This window comes from Leucoraja erinacea, chromosome 7, assembly GCF_028641065.1.
Source record: "Leucoraja erinacea ecotype New England chromosome 7, Leri_hhj_1, whole genome shotgun sequence".
Classification (NCBI taxonomy): domain Eukaryota; kingdom Metazoa; phylum Chordata; class Chondrichthyes; order Rajiformes; family Rajidae; genus Leucoraja; species Leucoraja erinaceus.
In genome coordinates, this window is record NC_073383.1 from 73,419,436 (window position 1) to 73,444,216 (window position 24,781).

General features: G+C 45.4%; 1 protein-coding gene across 1 annotated transcript in view; it reads left to right on the forward strand.

Moving 5' to 3' along the window:
- The window catches only part of LOC129699107 (contactin-associated protein-like 5), a 1,038,064-nt gene that overhangs the window by 408,101 nt on the left and 605,182 nt on the right, over window positions 1–24,781 (forward strand). The window contains exon 4 of the mRNA XM_055638766.1: window positions 17,623–17,770. Within this exon, the coding sequence (XP_055494741.1) occupies window positions 17,623–17,770 (148 nt within the window). The remainder of the gene's footprint in view (window positions 1–17,622; window positions 17,771–24,781) is intronic.

The window sequence follows — 24,781 nt, forward strand, 5'->3', positions numbered from 1 at the left end:
CTTCTAGGGCAGAGAATTCCACAAATTCACAACTCGCTGTGTGAAAAAGTTTTTCCTCATCTCAGTTCCAAATGGACTACCCCTTATTCTTAAACTGTGGCCCCTGGTTCTGGACTCCCCCAACATCAGTAACATGTTTCCTGCATCTATCGTGTTCAATCCCTTAATAATTTTAAATATGTTTCTAGAAGATTCCCTCATCCTTCTAAATTCCCATGAATACAAGCCCAGTCACTCCATTCTTTCATCATATGACCATCCTGACACCCTGGGAATTGACCAGGTGAACCTACGCTGCACTCCCTCAATAGCAAGAAGTTGCAGGAGTTGGCATATTGGGTTAGTCCCATTTGCTTGCATTTGGCCCAAAGCCTAAACAAGGTTGTCAAAGGGATCAGGCAGAAGGCAGAAGGCTGGGCTTGAGAGTAAAAAAATAGATCAGCCATGATCAAATGGCAGAGCAGAATGGCCCAATTTTGCTAGTACATCTTATGGTTTAAATTCCAGTGAATAAAAGCCGAGACCGCTCCATTCTTTCATCATATGACTATCCCGCCACCCCGGGAATTAACCTCGTGAACCTAGACTGCACTCCCTCAATAGCAAATCTTTGATTTTAATTTAACTTTTGAATATTCAGGCATTGCCTACTTCTGTTTCTTTCTTGATGCTTGTACCTTGAAAGATGTGGTTCAGTTTAGTTTAGGTACAGTAAAAAGGTCCAGTCAGCAGAAAGACAATACGTGATTCAAATCGAGCCATTGCAGTGTATAGATGATAAGGGAATAACGTTTAGTGCAAGGTAAGGCTAGCAAAGTCTGATCAAGGGTAGTCGAGGGTCACCAAAGAGGTAGATAGTAGTTCAGCACTGCTCTAATATTGTGGTAGGATAATTCAGACGGTTCAAGGGCATGTCCCACTGTATGAGGTAACTCAAGAGCTCTCCCCAGTTTAAAAAAAAATCAAACGTCTCTTAGCGGCTCGTAACGCTAACGACAGGTACTCGGGAAACGCGGTAAGCTCGTGAAGACTTGTGAAGATTTTTCAACATGTTGAAAAATGTCCACGAGAGCCCCGAGTACCTACGAGCGGCTATTACCGTAATTCTCTGAATTCGAATCAGGGGAAACTCGGGAGAACTCTTGAATTAGCTCGTACAGTGGGACAGGCTCATAACGCTATGGGATCTTGCCTGGACATCGGCTATGCTTCATCGACTCACCGAGAACATAGAACATAGTTTTAGTTTATTATTGTCACGTGAACTCAGGTACAATGAAAGGTTTAGTTGGTTTAGTGTATCGTCACGTGTACCAAGGTTGTTTTCTTTTGTTGTAAAAAAAGCTATTTGCTGTGTTGGTATCCAGACAGCATAAAGACAAAACATGATTACAATCAAGCTGTCCACAGTGTGCCGATACAAGATAAAAGGGATAATGTTTATTGCAAGATAAAGTCCAGAAGAGACTGATTATAGAGAGTACCAGGGTCTCCAATGAGATGGATGGGAGGTCAGGACCACTCTCTGGTTGGTGATTGTTGCCTGATAACAGCTGGGAAGAAATTGTCTCTGAATCTAGAGGAATGTGTTTTTAAAATTCTGTACCTCTTTCCTGATCATGGGAGAGGGGAGAAGTGGGAGTGACCAGGGTGAGACTAGTCCTTGATTACTCTAGTGGCCTTGCCAAGTACAGGTGGAGTCAGTGGACAGAAAGGTTGGTTTGTGCGATGGCCTGGGCTGCATCCACAACCCTCTTCAATTTCTTGCCGTCTTGGATGGAGCTGTTCCCAAACCATGCTGTGATGCATGTCATTAAAATGCATTATACGGTGCATCTGCAGAAGTTGGCGATGGTTGTCGAGTACAGCACAGGGACAGGCTCTTCGGCCCACAATGTCTGTGCCGAACATTATGCCAAGACAAACCAATCATACCCGTCTGCACGCGACCCGTATCTCTCCATTACCTGCATATCCTAAGGAATAGGAGTAGAATTAGGCCATTCGGCCCATCAAGTCTTCTCCACCATGGCAGATCTATCTCTCCCAACATCGGGAACATTTTTCCAGCATCTCGCCTATCCAATCCTTTAAGAATTTTACATGTTTCTATAAGATATCCTCTCATCCTTATAAATTTCAGTGAATACAAGCCTGGTTGACCCATTCTTACATCGGATGTCAGTCCCGTCATCCTGGGAATTAACCTGGTGAACCGACGCTGCACTCCCTCAATAACAAGAAGGTCCTTCCTCAAATTAGGAGACTAAAACTGTACACAATACTCCAGGTGCGATCTCATCAGGGTACAACTGCAGTAAAACCTCCTTGCTCCTATATTCAAATCCTCTCACTATGAAGGCCAATGTGCCATTTGCTTTCTTCACTGCCTGCTGTACCTGCATGCTTACTCGCGGTGACTGATGTACAAGGTCACCCAGGTCTCATTGTACTTTCCCTTCTCCTAATCTGACACCATTCAGATAATAATCTGCCTTCATGTTCTTGCCACCAAAGTGGATAACCTCACATTTAACCACATTATACTGCTTCTGCCCTGCATCTGTCCACTCATCCAACCTGTCCAATATACCCTACATCCTCATAGCATCCTCCTCGCAGCTCACACTGCCACCCCGCTTTGTGTCATCCGCAAACTTGCAGATGTTACATTTAATCCCCTTGTCTAAATCGTTAACTGTGGTCCAGCACTGAGCCTTGCGGCACCTAACTAGTCACTGTCTGACATTCTGAAAAGGATCCATTAATTCCTACTCTTTGCTTCCTGCCAACCAGTTCTCTATCCATGTCCATACCCTACCCCCAATACCATGTGCTCTAATTTTGCACACTGATCTCTCGTGTGGGCCCTTGTCAAAGGCTTTTTGAAAGCCCAGATACACCGCATCTACAGGTTCTCCCTCCACTCCACACTCTATGCTTCTCATAATATTATATACTTCGATCAGGTCTTCCCTTAACCTTCAGTGTTCCAGATAAAACAATCCACGATTGTCCAATCTCCCCTTGTGGCTAACACCACCTATTGCATTTGGATGTCACAGTGGCACAGCAGTAGTTGCTGCCTCACAGCGCCAGAGACCCGGGTTCAATCCTGCCTGCAGGTGCTTGTCTGTGCGGGGTTTGTACGTTCTCCGTGACCACTGGGTTTTCTCCCGGTGCTCCAGTTTCCTCCTACACTCTCACCAAGTTGGCATGTCCCCAATAACTCTCACCAACTTCTGCAGATGCACCACAAAAAGCATTTTATCGGGATGCATCACAGCTTGGTTTGTGAACAGCTTCATCCAAGACTGCAAGAAATTGCAGCGAATTGTGGACGCAACCCAACCCATCACACAAACCAACCTCCCTTCCATTTACTCCATTTATACTTCACGCTGCCTAAACGTTATTCCCTTATCATGTATGCATGTGCCATAAATGGATCGATTCTAATCACGTATTGACTCTCTGCTGGCTGGTTAGCAAGCAACAAAAGCTTTTCACTGTACCTCTGTACACATGATAATAAACTGGACTGAGCTGAACTGAACTGAAAGACATATAGGTTTGTAGGTTAATTAGCGTCTGTAAATTGTCTTTAGTGTGTTGCATAGAGTTGGCGAATGGGTGAATGCTGCTCGGCACGGACTCAGTGGATCAATAGACAATAGATACAGGAGTAGGCCATTTGGCCCTTCGAGCCAGCACCGCCATTCACTATGATCATGGCTAATCATCCACAATCAGTACACCCGTTCCTGCCTTCTCCCCATATCTCCTGACTCCGCTATCTTTAAGACTGTTTCTACGCTGTACCTGTAAACTAAATAAACGTTCCGTTAAACATTGCCTTATGTGGTTACATTGCTCCTAAGGCCCTGACAACCTCACTAGGATTGCTGCTCCACGCAACCCATTGTATGTTGCTCCTAATGTTCTGCTAATCTTACGATACACTGGTAGGTTGAGTAGGCTGGGACTCTATTCCTTACAGCGCAGGAGGATGAGGGGTGATCTTAGAGAATCATCAGAGGAATAGATTGGGTAGATGCACAAAGTCGCTTGCCCAGAGTAGGTGAATTGAGGACCAGAGGACATAGGTTTAAGGTGAAGGGGAAAAGGGAGCAATGAATCTGAGGGGTAACATTTTCACACAAAGCCTGGTGGGCGTATGGAACAAGCTGCCAGTGGAGGTTGTTGAGGCTGGGACTATCCCAACATGTAAGAAGCCGTTAGACAGGTACATGGATTGGACAGCTTTAGAGGGATATGGACCAAATGCGGGCAGGTTGGGCTAGTGTAGCTGGGACATTGCCAGTGTGGGCAAGTTGGGCCGAAGGGCCTGTTTCCACACTGTATGACTCTGCGAATCGATGTCTATGAGTAGTATTAAGACCACAGGCAGGGTGTGAGCCTCATGTTTTCTTCCAAAAACGGCGTACTTCATTATTTCTAAATGACTCTTGATGACAAATATGTAAAACATTGAAATGTATGTAAATTATTAGCAAATAATCAAGCAAAACTACATTCATGTAGGAAGCTAAAATCACTTATAATTAACATAAAATGATAAAACTCATGTTCATTTTCCTTCTTATTGAAAATCAGTGACCCAATTCGAATGAATGTGGTAGTGCCGGACATGCTAACGAAAGCTGGTGTAAGGCTGGATCAAGAGTGTTTACTTGTCATATGTACTGAAAACAGAACAATGACATCTTCCAGTCTGGCAGCACGCACCTATCTTTCAGCCAGGAACAAGAAATATTACTTGTTCCTTTTCCCCAGAGATGCTGCCTGACTCGCTGAGTTACTCCAACATTTTATCCATCTTCACAATGAAATTCTTAGTCGCAGCAGCATAGCACGTCTGTAAACACAGTATTGTAGTTAATACAATAAACAAAAGAACCTTTAATAAATTAAAATGAAACAAAGCTAGTGTAAAACTTTGGCCCATATCGTGCTAAGCCTTTCCCATCCATGTCCCTGTTTAAATGTCTTTCAAATGTTATGATAGTACCTGTCGAAACTTCCTCCTCTGGCAGCTGGCTTCAATTACCCATCACTCTTTTTGTGAAAATGTCACAGCGGTAGAGTTGCTGCCTTACAGTGCTTGCAGCGCCAGAGATCTGGATTCGATCCTGACTAAATGTGCTGTCAGTACGGAGTTTGTACGTTCTCCCCGTGACCTGTGTGGGTTTTCTCCAAGATCTATGGTTTCCTCCCACAATCCAAAGTCGTACAGGTTTGTAGGTTGGTTAATTGGCTTGTTGTAAGTGTGAATTGTCCCTCATGTGTGTCAGATTCAGATTCAATTTTAATTGTAATTGTCAGTGTACAGTACAGAGACAACGAAATGCATTTAGCATCTCCCTGGAAGAGCGACATGGCAAATGATTTGAATAAATAATAATAAGTGTCCGGGGGGGGGTGGTGATTGGCAGTCACCGAGGTATGTTGTTGAGTAGAGTGACAGCCGCCGGGAAGAAGCTGTTCCTCGACCTGCTGGTCCGGCAACGGAGAGACCTGTAGCGCCTCCCGGATGGTAGGAGGGTAAACAGTCCATGGTTGGGGTGAGAGCAGTCCTTGGCGATGCTGAGCGCCCTCCGCGGACAACGCTTGCTTTGGACAGACTCAATGGAGGGGAGCGAGGAACCGGTGATGCGTTGGGCAATTTTCACCGCCCTCTGCAATGCCTTCCGGTCGGAGACAGAGCAGTTGCCATACCATACTGTGATGCAGTTGGTAAGGATGCTCTCGATGGTGCAGTGTAAGATAGTGTTAATGTGTGGGGATCACTGGTCGGCGCGGACTCGGTGGGCCGACGCGCCTGTTTCCGCGCTGTATCTTTAACCTAACCTAAACTAAACTAGTGATAGGGAATACCCTATGTGTGTACACATGCCCAATTGTGTGCGCTCTAAACTCTGAAATTCTCACCATGTTATTGTTCTCTCTCTATCTTTCCTCTTTTCGATTCTCCTTCAAACTAGGCTCTTCGTTATTTCATCCTGAAATCTCAGTCTGTAGTCGATTTTGACTTTTTGTTTGATGATGGTCGTTTGAAATGCTGGGATGGTTTTTGTCATATCAAAGGCAGTACATAGTTGGTTGTGGTTGTCACGTTTAGTTATAGATAAACATGCATAGATCTTTGAAAGTGGCAGGACGTGTTCGCAATTGAATGGCAAAGTACATGAGACATTGAGTTTCAGAAGCAGAAGTTTGGTTTGGAGATACAGTGTGGAAAAAGGCCCTACAACCCACCGACTCCTGGCCAACCAGCGATCCCCACACACTGACACTATCCTACACGTACTAGGAACAATTTACAATGATCCCAAGCCAATTAACCTACAAGCCTGTACGTCTTTGGAGTGTGGGAGGAAACCGGGGAAAAACTCACGTAGGTCATGGGGGGAACGTACAGGCAAGCACCCGTAGTAATCAGGATCAAACCCAAGTCTCTGGCATCAAAGGCAGCCCACTCTACAGCTGCGCCACCGTGCAAAATCAGAACAAAATCATGGAGATCATATTGAACCTTCATAAAAATCATTAAAGCCTAGTTTGGCCACAACTTTAGTACAGTGTCAATTTTGGGCCATCATTTTTTGGCCATTTTGGGGTTGGCGAATAACGCAGTAATAGAGTTGCTGCATTACAGCGCCAGAGACCCGGTGTCAAACCTGACTATGGGTGCTGTCTGTACAGAGTTTGTACGTTCTCCCTGTGACTGCGTGGGTTTTCTTCCGGGTGCACGGGTTTCCTTCCACACTCCAAGGATGTGCAGGTCTGTGGGGCTACAGATGAGAAAATACCTTTTCAATCAATCAATCAATCAATCAATCAACCTTTATTGTCATCTTGCAAGCAACAGTTGTACAGTGCAAAATGAAAAGACGTTTCCCAGTGAATAGCGGAGCATCGCACATGAAATTTAAAACATTTCACACATAATAACACTAAAAACAATCCAGTCCCTGATGGAACAGTATAAATAGTTAAAAGCAGGTAAAAACACAATGTTAAAATACAATAAACCAATCATAAAAAATGTCCGGGGCCGCTGATTTGAGTGGCCAGTGCCAGTTATTAAAGTGCCCGTGCCAGCCGCAGAATCAAGTCAAGTGACTGTGAGTGCAGAGTGACTGTTTAGCAGCCTCACAGCCTGTGGTAGGAAGCTGTTTAGCAGTCTTGTAGTCCGGGCTTTGATGCTCCGATATCTCTTGCCTGATGGCAGGAGATCCAGGTGTATGTGGAGGGGGTGCAGTTTGTCCTTAGCAATTCTCTGAGCTTTCTTCAGACAGCGGCTCTGGAACAGTTCTTGTACCGAGGGTAGGGAGACGCTAATGATCCTCTCTGCTCTCCTCACTACCCTCTGCAGAGCCTTCCTGTCCGAACAGTTGCAGGTGGAGTACCACGTATTTATGCAGTACGTGAGTACAGACTCCACCGTGCCCCTGTAGAAAGTCCTGAGGATGTTGGTGGGGAGTGAGGCCTGTTTTAGTTTCCTCAGGAAGTGCAGTCGCTGATGAGTCACACAGAGGTGTGAGTCTGTGGAATTCTCTGCCTCAGATGGCGGTGGAGACCGGTTCTCTGGATGCTTTCAAGAGAGAGTTAGATAGGGCTCTTAAAGATAGCGGAGTCAAGGGATATGGGGAGAAGGCTGGAATGGGGTACTGATTGGGGATGATCAGCCATGATCACAATGAATGGCGGAGCTGGCTCGAAGGGCCAAATAGCCTTCTCCAGCACCTAATGTCTATTGTTAATAGGCTTTGGTAAAATTGTAAATTGTCCCTAGTGTGTAGGATAGTGCTGGTGTACCAGGATCACTGGTCAGTGTGGACTTGAGAGTCCTTGTTTCCACGAGCGTAACTTTAAAGTCTAAAGTAAAATCTAAAGGCAGTTCTGAAAGAGGGTGTTAGAAAAATGTGCTGGATTGGTATTCTATCAATGAGTGTTGTTATTCAGTAACAAGGTTAGACTTAAAGTTGAGGTGGCAAGAAAGAATGGAGGAACTTTTCTGGCAGTGAATAAGGTGTACTTGTCCAGAGAGAGGAGTAATCCTTGATTATTTGAAAGATAGAGAAGGGAATAAGGGCCTTCAGCCCACTGCATCCACACCGACACTTGATCGACCATTTGCACTAGTTTAGTTTTGTTTAATGTCACATGTACCAAGGTACAGTGAAAAGTTGTTTTTTAGTTGTGTGCTATCCAGCCAGACTATCATACTTACCCATCACTTCCGGCACCGCATTCCAGGGACCCACCAAACACTCTGTAACAAGAAAATTGTCCCATTGAACTATAGAAATATAGAGAATAGGTGCAGGAGTAGGCCATTCGTCCCTTCGAGCCAGCACCGCCATTCAAAATGATCATGGCCGATCATTCAAAATCAGTACTCTGCTCCTGCTTTTTCCCCCATATCCCATGATTCCGTTAGCCCGAAGAGCTATATCTAACTCTCTCTGGAAAACATCCAGTGAATTGGCCTCCACTGCCTTCTGCGGCAGAGAATTCCACAGATTCACAACGTGCTGGGTGAAAACGGTTTTCCTCATCTCAGTCCTAAACGGCCTACTCTTACCCTTAAACTGTGACCCATGGTTCTGGACTCCTCCAACATAGGGAACATGTTGAGCTTATTATGAGCCATAGAACTTATTAAAGCTATACCCTCTGGTCTTTGTCGTTTCCACCCTGGGTATAAAGTTCTGACTGTCTATTCTATCCAAGTCTCTTATCATTTTATATGTGTTGGAAGGAACTGCAGTCACTGGTTTAAACCGAAAAAACCCCACAAAAAAATAGAGTAACTCAGCGGGACAGGCAGCATCACTGGAGAGAAGGAATGGCTGACGTTTCGGGTAGATACCCTTCTTCAGACAGTCCCGACCTGAAACATAACCCATTCCTTCTCTCCTGAGATGCTGCCTGTCCCGATGAGTTACTCTATTATTACTCCAGCTTCTATCATTTTACATACTTTTATCAGGTTTCTCCGCTGCATCTGACAACGGTTGACAAGCATAAAAATAAATTCCTAATTGCACGGCCTGTATCAAATGTACTTTAGTCCGCAAGTGTTGAACCAAACTTAGAGCTCCCCTGATTTACCCGACTTTGTTCCTTCTGGAGTGGGTCATTCAATCACCAAGCTCTCAGGGGGGAATTCATCACATTTGACTCTGGATCAGACTCGCACATAATAAACAAACACACTGACAGTCTGACAAGCCGTCTGCTCATAATTGGCCGTCTGCTCTGTGTTTGTGTGTAACCTGTGTGATGTGCAACAAGACAGGGAATCAAGGGGCAAGCTTGGGAACTGGCTTCGAAATAGAAATAATTGAAACCTACCTAATTGACTTGGAGTCTGGTTGTGAACTTTCTCCGATAAGGTCTGGTTTCATGCGTCTGCCATTTTCGACTTGTGTTGAGTTTGGCTCACTTTGGACACTTACCAGCAGTATTCAAAGTGGTGTTGCGATGTTACTGTGATAAATATCAGATCAAAGCTATTGAGAATTGAGTACATTCCAAAATCTTACAGCTTCTCACTAAACAGTATCATCCAGTAATTGGTGCAGTCAGTACCTGCATTATTAATGTTCAATATTTGGCTGACTTATTCTTTGTAGGGCTTGTCGGTATTTGATTTCCTTGTGCATAATAAATGTTATATCATTTATTAAAAATAACATAATGCATTTTTTTGTTGTCCCAGTTGCATCCTCCCCTCTATCATCCCTTTATTATTGAAAGTCAATGTATCTTGGATTTGTAATTCCAATAATTATTTACAGAGCACGATAGTAGTGCTTTATGTATTATTTCATCGCATTTGATGGATTTACTGACAGACGAAGCTGTACAGAAGAAAAAAAATATTTTGACATCCCTTCCTATAAAGAAGATTGTGAAGCATTTGTGAAAAGCCAAGTCTCAACGAGGAGGCACACGATAGTTTAGTTTAGAGACACAGACTCCATCCTACACACACCAGGGACAATTTACAATTTTACCAACCTACAAACCTCCACGTCTTTGGAGAGTGGGAGGAAACCGGAGTTCCTGGGGGAAACCCACGCAGGTCACAAAACTCCATACAGACAGCACCCATAGTCAGGATCGAACCCGGGTCTCTGGCGCTGTAAGGCAGCGACTCTACCGTTGTGTCACCGTGAAGCCCAGCTGTGTGTGCTCGAAACTCTAGAAATTCACTCCATCTTATTTTTCTTGTTCTTGGTTTCTTGGTCCTCCAAAATATTCCAAATGGAATTTAAACTTGAGGTGGTGAAGGGAGGGATTAAGCCAGAAAGGGTTATTGGGAAGAAAGAGCTACTTTAAATTTAGTTGCATCTGGTTGGGTAACTATAGTAGGGTGGAGTTTATTCCATGCTTTAATTGTGCGGGGGAAGAACGAATTGCTGTACACATCTGTCTTTGTAGCTGGAATCACGAATTGGATCGAATGCCCTCGTCTGCTCCTAATTGGTTTGGGTTTGGTGTAGGTCTTGTAATCTATGTCGAGCTGACCATTTAACATTTTGTAAAAACAGGTCAAACGGTGAGCTTCACGTCTGTCTTTGAGAGGGTTCCACCCCAGAGAATTCAGAAGTTTGGTGACACTCGCTTCTCTCTCATAGGTGTTAGTAACAAATCGAGCTGCCTGTCTTTGGACACGTTCGATGGAAGAAATGTTTTTAATTGTGTATGGGTCCCATGCTGCAGCTGCGTAGTCCAAATAAGGTCTAACGAGGGTGAAGTATAGCTTCTCCTTGACAGAAGTTGAACAATGATGAAAGTTGCGCCTCAGAAAGTTTAGGACACCTGTTGCTTTCACCGTTGCATGATGAGCCTGCCCATTCCAACGCAGATCATTCTGCAATTTGATGCCAAGATACTTGGTTTGTTTGGATTCTTCAAGGGTGGCACCAAGTATATTGTAAGATGTTTCGCCTGGATTCCTCTTTCTGGTGACACGCATGGTTTCACATTTGGAAGGGTTGAACTGCATGCCCCATTGTTGTGACCACTCAACCATAGTATCGAGATCCTTTTGGAGAGCATCTTCATCATCAGCTGACTTAATTGGACGGTACAGCAAACAATCATCAGCGAATAGTCTGGTCGTACTTGCGACTTTTTCATGGATGTCATTTATGTAAAGCAAAAATAGGTGTGGGCCAAGTACTGTGCCCTGAGGTGTATCACTCAACACTGGATGCCAATTGGAGCTCTTTCCGTTCACACATACACGCTGAAGACGTTTTGTCAGGAAACTGGAAATCCATCGTTTCGTGTTGGAACGAATACCATAGAAGTCAAGCTTCAGAAGCTTTCCCTCTCTCCCATTCCTCTTTTAGATGCTCCTTGATACTAGGCTGTTAGTTATTTCATCCTACAATCTCAGTGTGTCGTCGATATTAACTCGAATGGATTGGGAAGATAAATAATGTTCTGACACACAATATGAGTAGATATGTTACCTCTTTGCATGGATCCAAAGCAGAATGTAACAACTTGTGCACTGAACTCTACTTCTGTAAGTTAGTTCTGTTGAAATCAATAATATTGAATTTCAGAAGTGAAATTCTATGCTTTTGTAATATGTTACTTGTTTACCCCACACAACAGATGTCTGTGCCTTGCCCAAAAGCAAGATTGAAGGATATAAGCAGCTCAATATTTTCCAGGTCATGAGCTTCAAGGATAGAAGTTGGGAGGTCATTTTGCAGTTGTATAAGACGTTGGTGAGACCGCATTTAGAATATTGTGTTCAGTTCTGGGCACCATGTTATAGGAAAGATATTGTCAAGCTTGAAAGGGTTCAGGAAAGAATTACGAGGATGTTGCCAGGACTAGAGGGTGTAAGCTATAGGGAGAGGTCTCAATTCCATGGAGCACAGGATGATAAGGGGTGATCTTATAGAGGTATATAAGATCATGGAAGGAATTGATTGGGTAAATGCACACTTTTTCTCAGAGTAGGTGAATCGAGGACTGGAGGACATAGGTTCAAGGTGACTGGGAAAAGATTTAATAGAAATCCGAGGGGTAACTTTTTCACACAAAGGGTGGTGGGTGTATGGAACAAGCTGAATCCCTCAATAACTTCACGTTTGACTCTTCCCATTTCCTCCAAACACAAGGCGTAGCTATGGGCACACACATGGGCCCATAGCCTGCCTCTTTGTCGGGTACGTCGAACAATCCTTGTTCAATACGTACCAGGGCCACATCCCCGACCTCTACCTCTGTTACATCGACGACTGCTTTGGGGCCAACTCCTGCACCCACACACAACTGACTGACTTCATCCACTTCACCACCAACTTCCATCCGGCACTCAAATACACCTGGACTATTTCCGACACTTCCCTACCATTCCTTGACCTCACTATCTCCATCGCAGGTGATAGACTCCTGACCGACATCCACTACAAACCCACTGACTCCCATGGCTATCTGGACTACACTTCTTCCCACCCTGCCTCCTGTAAGGACTCCATCCCTTACTCCCAATTCCTCTGCCTACGCCGCATCTGCTCCCAGGATGAGGTGTTCCACACCAGGACATCTGAAATGTCCTCATTCTTCAGGGAACGGGGATTCCCCTCCTCCACCATAGATGAGGCTCGCACCAGGGTCTCTTCCTTACCCCACAACACAGCTCTCTCTCCCCATCCCCGCACTCGCAACAAGGGCAGAGTTCCCTAGTCCTCACCTTTCACCCCACCAGCCGTCGCATACAACAGATAATCCTATGTCATTTTTGCCACCTCCAACGTGACCCCACCACTCACCACATCTTCCCATCTCCCCCCGTCTGCCTTCCGCAAAGACCGCTCCCTCCACAACTCCCTTCTCAATTCTTCCCTTCCCTCCCGTACCATCCCCTCCCCGGGCACTTTCTGTTGCAACCGCAAGAAATGCAACACCTGTCCCTTTACCTCCCCCCCTCGACTCCATTCAAGAACCGAAGCAGTCGTTCCAGGTGCGACAAAGGTTCACCTGTATCTCCTCCAACCTCATCTTCTGCATCCGCTGCTCTAGATGTCAGCTGATCTACATCGGTGAGACTAAGCGGAGGTTGGGCGATCGTTTCGCCGAACACCTCCGCTCAGTCCGCAAGAACCTACCTGACCTCCCGGTGGCTCAGCACTTCAATTCCCAGCACCCCCTCCCATTCCCAATCCGACCTCTCTGGGTCTGGGTCTCCTCCATTGCCAGAGTGAGCAACACCGGAAATTGGAGGAACAGCACCTCATATTCGGGGAGCCTGCATCCAGGGAGCATGAACATTGAATTCTCCCAATTTTGTTAGCCCTTGATGTCTCCTCCCCTACCTTAGCACTTGAGCTGTCTCCTCCCATCCCCCAGCCCTCGGGCTCCTCCTCCTCCCTTTTTCCTTCCTACTCCCCGCCACCCCCTATCAGTCTGAAGAAGGGTTTCGGCCCGAAACGTTACCTATCTCCTTCGCTCCATAGATGCTGCTGCACCCGCTGAGTTTCTCCAGCATTTTTGTGTACCTTCGATTGTCCAGCATCTGCAGTTCCTTCTTGAACAAGCTGCCAGTGGAGGTAGTTTGGGCTGGGACTTTCCCATCATTTAAGAAACAGTTGGACAGGTACATGGATAGGACAGGTTTGAAGGGATATGGACCAAGCGCAGGAAAGTAGGACTAGTGTAGCTGGGACATTGCTGGCGGGTGTGGGCAAGTTGGGCCGAAAGGCATATTTCCACACTGTATCACTCTATGACTATGATAAGAAATGGAGGCACAGAGACTGTATGGACCCTGATTTTTCTCTTTTTCCCTGCTATCCATTTATATCATGGCTGATCTGGCAGCCTGTCCGTGTTATTCCCAAATTCAATAGACAATAGACAATAGGTGCAGGAGTAGGCCATTCTGCCCTTCGAGCCAGCAACGCTATTCAATGTGATCATGGCTGATCATCCCCAATCAGTACCCCGTTCCTGCCTTCTCCCCCTATCTCCTGACTCCGCTATTTTTAAGACCCCTATCTAACTCTCTCTTAAAAGCATTCAGAGACCTGCCTCCACTGCCCTCTGAGGCAGAGAATTCCACAGACTAACCACTCTCTGTGAGAAAAAGTGTTTCCTCGTCTCCGTTCTAAATGGCTTACTCCTTATTCTTAAACTGTGGCCCCTGGTTCTGGACTCCCCCACAATCGGGAACATGTTTCCTGCCTCTAGCATGTCTAAGCCCTTAACAATCTTATATGTTTCAATGAGATGCCCTCTCATCCTTTTAAACTCCAGATTGTACAAGCCCAGCTGCTCCATTCTCTCAGCATATGACAGTCCCGCCACCCCGGGAATTAACTTTGTAAACCTACTCTGCACTCCCTCAATAGCAAGAATGTCCTTCCTCAAATTAGGGGACCAAAACTGCACACAATACTCCAGCCTTCCTTTGGGTACTGCATGATGAGAATTGATTTCTGTAGAGCCGTTTTGTTTAGAGATACAGTGCAGAAACAGGCCCTTCTGCTCACCATGTCCCCGCCAGCCAGCGATCCCTGCATGCTTGCACTATCCTACACACACTAGGGACAATTTACAATTATGCCCAGACAATTTATCTACAAACCTGGACGTCTTTGGTTTCTATCGGGCAAAGGGGTCCAGAATAAGAGAGATGACATTTTAAAGCATAGATTCATTTCATTCATCATCGTTGAAAACATTAGCGACGCAGTGGTGCTGGTTTCCAACGGGAACGGTGACGGACGCACCACACATCTCTGTCCTCCAGTTCCTGCGGACTTCCTCCGCTGGAAGTACAGGATTGTGGTGTGTGTGCTTTATCATCATTCCTTACAATGTTGTGTACGACAGTGATCGCAACTTCCACTGAAGTATGGATGTCCGTTGGCTCGCTAGAAGCTCATCCACCCTTTGACAGGTCTTGTTTTTGGTCCTGCTGGGGGTCCACAGCCCCCGCCTCTCCTGGCAAACCAGGTGGGGTAGACGGCTTAGTCGCCGACTATCCGACCATGGAGCAGGTAGCACGGGATTACATGGTACCCGTGGCGGGGGGGAACTCCCCCCCGACCTGACCTGACTTGAAAGCGTCGGAGAATATATACATCTGAGGAGCACTGGTAGGATTGTATTAACAGTGGGGGAGATGGATTAATGAACAAAAACATTACCCAGATGGAGAGAGATGAATGAAATAAAAAACAACAGCAATGCAGAGAAGGAAACCAGACCTGGGTGAGAGGGGGGAGTGTGAGAAAGGGGAGGAGGGGGGAAAGGCAGGGGTGGGGGGAACAGAAAGGGGGGGGAATAGAATAGCATGGGGGGGGGGGGTCATGGGGGGGGAGTACAGAAAGCGGTTGGGGAGGTGAGGAAAGGGGGGAGGAGGAGTAAGAGGGGTAGGAGAGAGAGGGGGGGGGGGGATAAGAGAATGGGGGGGCGAGGACTTCTCATTGAATAACTGACTGCTTTGTATTTTATCCTTCCTAGAAATCACTTCAATCCCTGTAATCAAAATGCATTTTTGGTCTTTTTGTTTCCTGGTTTACAAGAGTACATTGTAATTCAGATCAAGAATTGATATGATTCAGTAACACATCTTTGAAGTGTATTTAGAAGTGTTTTTGCTTTTGTCCATTCACAATGTTTAATGATATTGTAAGCCAGTTTATTTGTTTAAGAACTCAAACCATGTAATATTGCTGCATGTGTGGGAAGGAACTGCAGATGTTGGTTTAAATCGAAGATAGACACAAAATGCTGGAGTAACACAGCGGGACAGGCAGCATCTGGAGAGAAGGAATGGGTGGCGTTTCAGCTTGAGATCCTTCCTCAGACTGATGTCAGGGGAGTGGACAGGATAGAGATAGAATGTAGTCGGAGACAATAAGACTGGCAGGAGAACTGGGAAGGGGGAAGGGATGGAGAGAGGGGAAAAGCAAGGGCTATTTGAAGTTAGAGAAGTCAATGTTCATACCGCTGAGGTGTAAGACACCCAAGCAAAATATGAGGTGCTGTTCCTCCAATTTGCGCTGGGCCTCACTCTGTCAATGGAGGAAGCCCAGGACAGAAAGGCCAGATTGGGAATGGAAGGGGGAGTTAATATTGGTACATTATGCTTTGGAGTTTAGTTTATTGTCACATGTACCGAGGTACAGTGAAAAGCTTTTGTTGCGTGCTAACCAGTCAGCGGAAAGACAAAACATGATTACAATTGAGCCATCTGAAGGTTTATTGAACGGTTCCACATAAAGAATTTCCCCCTAGTGTGACTTGTGTGCAAGGGTTTAACATGTTATTCTTTGCCTTGAAATATGGTTGGCATGTTGACCGGGAAAATCTTCATATAAAAATTGAGAGTTAAATGTCAAGGATGTATTTTAGTTTAGTTTAGAGATACAACACGGAAACAGGCCCTTCGGTCCATCGAGTCCGCGCCAACTAGCGATCCTCACACATCAACACTATCCTACACACACGAGGGACAATTTGCACTTACACCAAGCCAATTAACCTTCAAACCTGCACTTATTTACAGTGTGGGAGGAAACCAAAGATCTCGGAGAAAACCCACACGGTCATGGAGAGAACGTACAAACTCCGTACAGACAGCACCCGTAGTCAGGATCAAACCCGGGTCTCAAGCGCTGTAAACACTGTAAGGCACCAACTCTACCGCTGCACCACCGTGCTGCCTTGGTACTTATAGTATGAAGAGAAAATAAACTTCAAGGTTAAAAAGCAGAGCATTCGGCAAGGTAGAATAAAAATACATGTTTCATCATGCGTCGCTTGTTGGCAATTTCAAGATCCAATTACATTTATTGTCACGCCCACCAATTGGTACAGTGAGATTTGAGTTGTCCTAGAGCCATGCAAATAAAAATAACACAATACATGATAAAATGTAACAGGAACATCCCCCACACAGCGGAATCAACGTTTCCCACTGTGAGGGAAGGCAATAAAATTCTATCATCTTCCTCTTTGTTCACCCATGGTCGGCGCCTTTGAGCCCTCCGCAATCACCGCTACGGGCAGCCCGATGTTCAGGCCCTGAACATTAACATTCATTCATGGAAATTCCCATTACTATTGGGTGTACAGAAGAAGAAAGGAATAATTGATTGAAAAATGTCTTCGTTAATTTAGAAGGATGAGGGGGATCTCGTTGAAAACCACTAAATAGTGAAAGGCCTCGATGGAGTTGATGTGGAGAGGATGTTTCCACAAGAGGGATAGTGTGGGACCAGAGATCGTAGCCTCAGAATTAAAGGACGTTCCTTTAGGAAGGCGAAGAGAAGGAATTTCTTTGGTCAGAGGGTGGTGAATCTGTGGAACTCATTGTGACAGAAGGCCGTGGCCAATTCAATGGATATTTTTAAGGCAGAGATAGGTTAATTCTTGATTAGTGCGGGTGTCGGGGTTATGGGGAGAAGGCAGGAGAATGGGGTTAGGAGGGGAAGGGAGATAGATCAGCCACGATTGAATGGCGGAGTAGGCTTGAAGGGCCGAATGGCCTCATTCTGCTCCTATCACTTATGAACTTATGAACTTATGAATTTATCTCTGTCGTCTCCGCAGGCTTTCCCAGGAAACTCCAATGCTGACAGCGTTGTGCACTACAAACTACAGTATTCCGTCAGAGCCAGGTATCTTCGCTTTGCGCCTCTCGAGTGGAATCCTAATGGTAGAATAGGACTGAGGGTAGAGGTATACGGCTGCTCCTACAGTAAGTACATGATTTCCAAATGATTTCATTGCAGTGATTATGTCTGCTGAGTTTTGGATGTCTATCACACATCGGTTGTGCTCTGTTTTCAGTTTAGTTTAGGGATACGACGCGGAAACAGGCACTCCAGTCCCACCCAGTCCCACAACCCCCCCCCCCCCCCCCCCAACCCCCGACCAGCGATCCCCTTGACGAAAACCATAGATCCTGGAGAAAGCCCACGCAGTCACAGGAAGAACGTACAAACGCCGTACTCCTAGCAGTGTCCTGCGTACTTGGGAAAATTATAACTGTACCAAACCAATTAAGCTACAAACCTGCACGTCTTTGGAGTGCGGGGGGAAACCGGAGCTCCCGGAGAAAACCTACGCAGGTCACGGGGAGAATGTACAAACTCCTCACAGACACCACCCGTAAACAGGATCGAACCCGGGTCCCTGGCGCAGTGAGGCAACAACTCTGCTGCTGCGCCACCGTGCCGACCCTGACTTGGAGTTGGTGACAGGGGAAAACCCTCACCAACCCTTTCACTTGGCACATCCCTTGGGAGTGTTAGAGTTACTTCCTTACAGGGTAGAGGTATACGCCTCAGAGACCCTGGTTTGATCCTGACCACAGGTGCTGTCTGTACAGTGTTTGTACATTCCCCCTTTGAATGCTTGGGGGATATGTCTAGTTTCCTCTCATATTCCAAAGACGTACAGGTTTGAAGGTTAATTAGCTTGGTATCATTGTAAATTGTCCCCAGTGTGGTGTAGGATAGTGTTAATGTGCAGGGTTGGCAGGGACTTGGTGGGCTGAAGGGCCTGTATCTTGAAGGGCCTGTTTCCGTGCTAAATTAAACTAAACTAAAAAAAACAAAACTAAAGGAATACATGAGGAAAATTGGTCATGAAATGCTATCATTGTTGTATTAATAAACATATGACTATGAGATACTCAAGTAAACTTGCTTGCATCAGCGAGTCATCTTCCTGTGATGAGAGCGGATTGTTGGCCAGAACAGCAGCAAACAGCCTATTCTTCTTCAAAGTTACCTTTGCCAATCAAAATGGATTGTATCAAAAATCTGCCCTTGGATTTACACACTCGGAAATATTTTTGAGAGATCAGTCTGGTTAAAAACAAACTCTTACTTCTCAGGATTGTCTCTCGGCTGAAGTCTACATGTTCTGTTATTGGGACAGAGTATCGCATTCTTACTGGACTGAAAGTGTTCCATTAACATTATTAAAGACCCGTGGTGGGTGTACGGAACAAGCTGCCAGAGGAGGCAGTTGAGGCAGGGACTACCCCAACGTTTAAGAAACAATTAAGAAGGGTGATCTTATAGAGGTGTATAAAATCATTAGAGGAATAGATCGGGTAGATGCTCAGAGCCTCTTGCCCTGAGTAGGGGAATCGAGGACCAGAGGACATCGGTTTAAGGTGAAGGGGAAATGATTTAATACGAATCTGAGGGGTAACATTTTCACACAAAGGGTGGTGGGTGTATGGAACAAGCTGCCAGAGGAGGTAGTTGAGGTTGGGACTATCCCAACATTTAAGAAACATTTCGACAAGTACATGGATAGGACAGGTTTGGAGGGATATTGACCAACCGTAGGTAGGTGGGACAAGTGTAGCTGGGACATGTTGGCCGGTGAGGGAAAGTTGAGCATGTTTCGACGCTGTATGAATCTATGACTCTATGACTTTGATATTTTATGCTGATTGATCAATATTGTGACGTATCTGGATTTGGGAATGAGTGGAGGCCAATTGAAAATGTTTATCAAATGAAGCAGGTAAAATATTTGAACATTGTCTTTAATGATGGTTACAAGTTTAAGCATGCCTACATGGTTCACATTATGCCAGCTGAACATATCTTTTAGACTTTAGAGATGTAGCGCGGAAACTGCCCCTTCGGCCCACCGAGTCTGCGCCGACCAGCAATCACCCCGTACACTAACCTACACACACTTGCGACAATTTTACAACTTATGAAAGCCAATTAACCTACAAACCTGTACGTCTTGGTGTGTGGGAGGAAACCGGAGCATCCTGAAAAAGCCCACGCGGTCACGTGGAGAATGTGCAAACTCCGTACAGACAGCAGCCATAGTCAGGATCGAACCCGGGTCTCTGGCGCTGTAATGGCGGCAACTCTACCGCTGCGCCACCGTGCCGCCCTTTTGAACAAAAGGTTGTCCGGCATAAGTGCAAATCTTAACAGAGAGATTTGATTTCATTTATATTTCTATCCTGTGCCTTCATTATTATCAGGATTCATAAAATCAATATGAATTCAAATACTAATCATATACAATGCACATAAGGTGCAGCATAGTTGAGAAAAGATACAATTAAACATTTCTTACTTTTGTATGTCAGTCTCCGTGCGATAAAAGCCAATGTCTTCTTCACCTTGGCGGTTGTTTTTACATTAACACCAGCAGCCAAATGGATGAAAAGGCTGTATTCATTTGATGGCTCTAGTCCCACTTCTTTCTCTGGATCTGAAGTAGTTTAATATCTTTCACATATCTTTCCAATTTCTATTCCGCCCGTGTCTCTTTGTATCCTTCCCCTTCCACCAAAACCTCTGAAGTTCGAAGTACAATACTTTGGTGAAAAAAAGTTAAGTCCTCAGAAACATTGAGATCATCATGCATCGCAACTCACCAAACAGAAGTGGTTCCCTTTATCTTTTTTTCCAAGACATGCCACCAGACTACTGACAATTCTGAAAGCTTTTATTGTGGAGCATCATGCTGCAGCTTTATAAAGCATTGGTTAGGCCACGTTTGGAATAATGTGTGCAGTCTCTCACAATACTGTGAGAGAATGGAGCGGCTGGGCTTGTATACTTTGGAGTTTGGAAGGATGAGAGGAATTCTTATTGAAACATATAACATTATCTGAAGAAGGGTTTCGGCCCGAAACGTTGCCTATTTCCTTCGCTCCATAGATGCTGCTGCACCCGCTGAGTTTCTCCAGCTTTTTTGTGTAACCTAACATTATTAAGGGTTTGGACCCGCTAGAGGCAGGAAACATGTTCCCGAATGTTGGGGGAGTCCAGAACCAGGGGCCACAGTTTAAGAATGAGAGGCATGCCATTTAGAACGGAGATGAGAAAACACATTTTCTCCCAGAGAGTTGTGAATCTGTAGAATTCCCTGCCTCAGAAGGCCAGTTCTCTTGATACTTTCAAGAGAGAGCTTGATAGGGCTCTTAAAGATAGCGGAGTCAGGGGATATGGGGAGAAGGCAAGAACGGGGTACTGATTGGGGATGATCAGTCATGATCACATTGAATGGCTGTGCTGGCTCGGAGGGCCGAATGGCCTACTCCTGCACCTATTGTCTATTGTCACACGATTACACAAATGAAGTGAAGGGTTTGGAGAGGGTGCACGAGAGTTTTAATGGGATGCTCTATGGAGTAGAGAGCCACTGTGTGGGACTTCTCCAGGCTGTCATGTTTGCTCTCACATTCCAAACACGTTCAGGTTTGTAGGTTAATTGCCTTCTGTCAATTGCCCCTGCTGTGTTGGATGCAAAGTACAGTTTTGTTTATTGTCACGTGTACAGTGAAAAACTGTTCTATCCAGTCAGCAGAAGGACAATACACGATTCCAATCGAGTCATTTCCTTTATCATGTATCTAAACACTGAAAATGGTTTGATTGTAATCAGTTATTGTCTTTCCGCTGACTGGATAGCACGCAACAAAAAGCTTTTCACTGGACTTCAGTACACGTGACAATAAACTAAACGAAAGCGAGCTCCTCGCCCACCGTGTCCATTGTCGTCATGGTCACCGGCCAGGATTGGATTTGGGTTACTGAGGCCGTGAGCAGTGGGCGGCACGATGTCACAGCAGTAGAATTGCTGCCTTACGGAGCCAGAGACCATGGTTCTATCCTGACCAGAGACTATGATGAAAACCCGATTCTGACCCTGGGTGCTTATCTGTCAAAAACGTACAGGTCTGTAGGTTAATCCGCTGGGTATAATTGTAAATTGTCCCTGGGTTGTGTAGAATAGTGTTAGCGTGTGGGAATCACTGGACGGTGCGGATGCGGTGGGCCGAAGGACCTGTTTCGGCGCTGTATCTCTAAACTAAACTAAACGTGCCGCTGTTCCACCCTGTAGAGACTGAATCATTAAATGTGTTCATCTGAGATTAATAAATTCTTTGGCATTTAGGGAAATCAAGGAATATGGGGACAGGGGAAGAGACTGAGGTTAATACTAAAAAAAATCAGATTATCCTTGATAGTATTGAATGGTGGGACAAGCTCAAGGGGCTGCATGACTGATTTCCACTGTTATTTCATATCATCTTATTGTATAATTGCAATTTTCCTCATGCATAATTTAAATAAGTAAATCAATACCTGGACTAAAATGATTTTAATGATTTTTGTTTACTATTTTATATGTTTCCAGAGTTCTAATGATTATCATATTTGACAGTTCAATGGAAAAACTAGCATTTAAAAAAGACAACAAAACTGATTACTGTTGATATTGAATGCTTTCCTCAGTTCCTTTGGTTCGGCAATCCCCATAGAGTCATACAGCGTGGATACAGGCCCTTCGGCACATCTTGCCCACACCGCCCAACATGACCCAGCTACACTAGTCCCACCTGCCCGTGTTTGGTCCATATCTCTCCAAACCTGTCTAACTGTTTCTTCAACATTGGGATAATCCCTGCCCCAATGAGATCCTCTAACAGCTTGTTCCATACACCCACCATTCTTTATGTGACAAAGCTACCCCTCAGATTCCTATTAAATCTTTTCCCATTCACCTTAAACCTGTGTCCCCTGGCCCTCGATTCACCTACTCTGTGCAAGAGGCTCCGTGCATCTACCCGATCTATTCCTCTCATGATTTTATGCACCTCTGCAAGATCACCCCTCGTCAGTGGCGGACTGGCCAGGGTGTCAGCTTGCCCGATGGCAAGTGGGCCCCTGATGAAGTGGGCCCCCTTTGTCTCCTGGCAACCAATATTTTTACACCCAGTCCGCCACTGCCCCTCATCCTCCTGCACTCCATGGAATAGAGTCCCAGCCTACTCAACCTCTCCCTATAGCTCAGACCTTCTAGTCCTGGCAACATCCTTGTAAATCTTCTCTGTACCCCTTTCCAGCTTGGCAACATCTTTCTTATAACATGGTGCCCAGAATGTTGGACATAGTTGGAGAGGACTTGCTTTCACACTAGTTCGATCAATTTTTAGGCACTTGAAGCATTCTAAATGGGATCTGATTCCCTGCCACTTGTGAGGTAAGAGGTACTTAAGATGCTGATGGAAGGGGTGACCATCTTGTAGGAAAGATGTTGTCAAGCTGGAAATGGTATAGATAAGATTTATAAGGATGGGGCATGGACTGAGCTGTCGGGAGAGGTTGAGCTGGCTGGGACTCTATTCCTTAGAGCGCAGAAGGATGAGTGGTGATCATATGGAGGTGTACAAAATCGTGAGAGGAATTGATCAGGTACACAGAGTCTTTTGCCCAGAATAGGGGAGTCAAGAACCCAGAGGACTTGGGTTTAAGGTGAGAATGGAATCACTTGAATCTGAGGGGCAACGTCTTCACAGAGGGTGGTAGACATATGGAACGAGTTGGTGGAAGAGATATTAGAGGTAGACACTGTAACATTTAAAAGACATTTCGACAGGTACGCGGGTAGGAAAGGGCAGATGGATCTGGTGAAGATGGCACTTGGTTGCTGTGGACAAGCTGGACTGAAGGGCATGTTTCCATGCTAGTTGATTCTACGATTCTTTGGTGTGGTCCTTCTAATGGATTAGACTCAGCACTTTTCAGTTTAGTTTGGATGCTTTCAAGAGAGACCTAGATAGGGCTCTTAAAAATAGCGGAGTCAGGGGATTTGGGGAAAAGGCAGGAACGGGGTACTGATTGTGGATGATCAGCCATGGTCACATTGAATGGCGGTGCTGACTCGAGGGGCCAAATGGCCTACTCCTGCACCTATTGTCTATTGTCTATTTATTGTCACGTATACCGAGGTACAGTGAAAAGCTTTTGTTGTGTGCTAACCAGCCAGCAGAAAGGCAATACATGGTTACAATCGAGTTATCCATGACAGATGTCCAGATACATGATAAGGGAATAACGTTTACTGCAAAATAAAGTTAGTTTAATCCGATCAAAGATAGTCCGAGGGTCCCCAATGAGGTGGATCGCTGTTCAGAACTGCTCCTTGGTTGGGGTAAGAAAGTTCAGTTGGGAGGAAACTGGCCCTGAATCTGGAGGTGTTTGTTTTTACACCTCTATAACCTTTGCCAGAGGGGAGAAGAGGGAGAGGCCCATCCTTGATTCTGCTGCTGGCCTTGCCGAGGCAGCGTGAGGTGTCAATGGAGTCAATGGAAGGGAGGATGGTTGGTGTGATGGTCTGGGCTGCAGCAATGGCCGAGGGGAGGACAATAGTTGTCCAACTCTATGCATGGAGTTGGAGGATTTTTTGTAAGAAGCAGCATAGGCGATGCTTCCCTAATGCGTTGATGATCCTGCTGCAGGTAGACGGGGTATGCAAGAGTACAGGTATTGACCCTTATAGAGTATAGACACAAGTATAGAGCACAGGAGGATGAAGGGTGATCTTATAGTGGTGTATAAAATCATGAGAGGAATAAATCAGGCAGATGCACAGAATCTCTTGCCCAGAGTAGGGGAATCGAGGACTAGAGGACCGAGGTTCAAGGTGAAGGGGAAAAGATTTAATAGGTATCTGAGGAGTTACTTTTTAACACAAAGGGTGGTGGGTGTATGGAAGAAGCTGCCAGAGGAGATAGTTGAGGCAGGGACTATCCCAACTTTTAAGACACAGTTAGACAGGTACATGGATAGGACAGGTTTGGAGGGATATGGACCAAAACACAGGCAGGTGGGACTAGAATAGAATAGAATGCCTTTTATTGTCATTCAAACAAATTGGTTTGAACAAAATGGCATTTTCTACAGTTTTACATTACATTCCCCCCACCCCC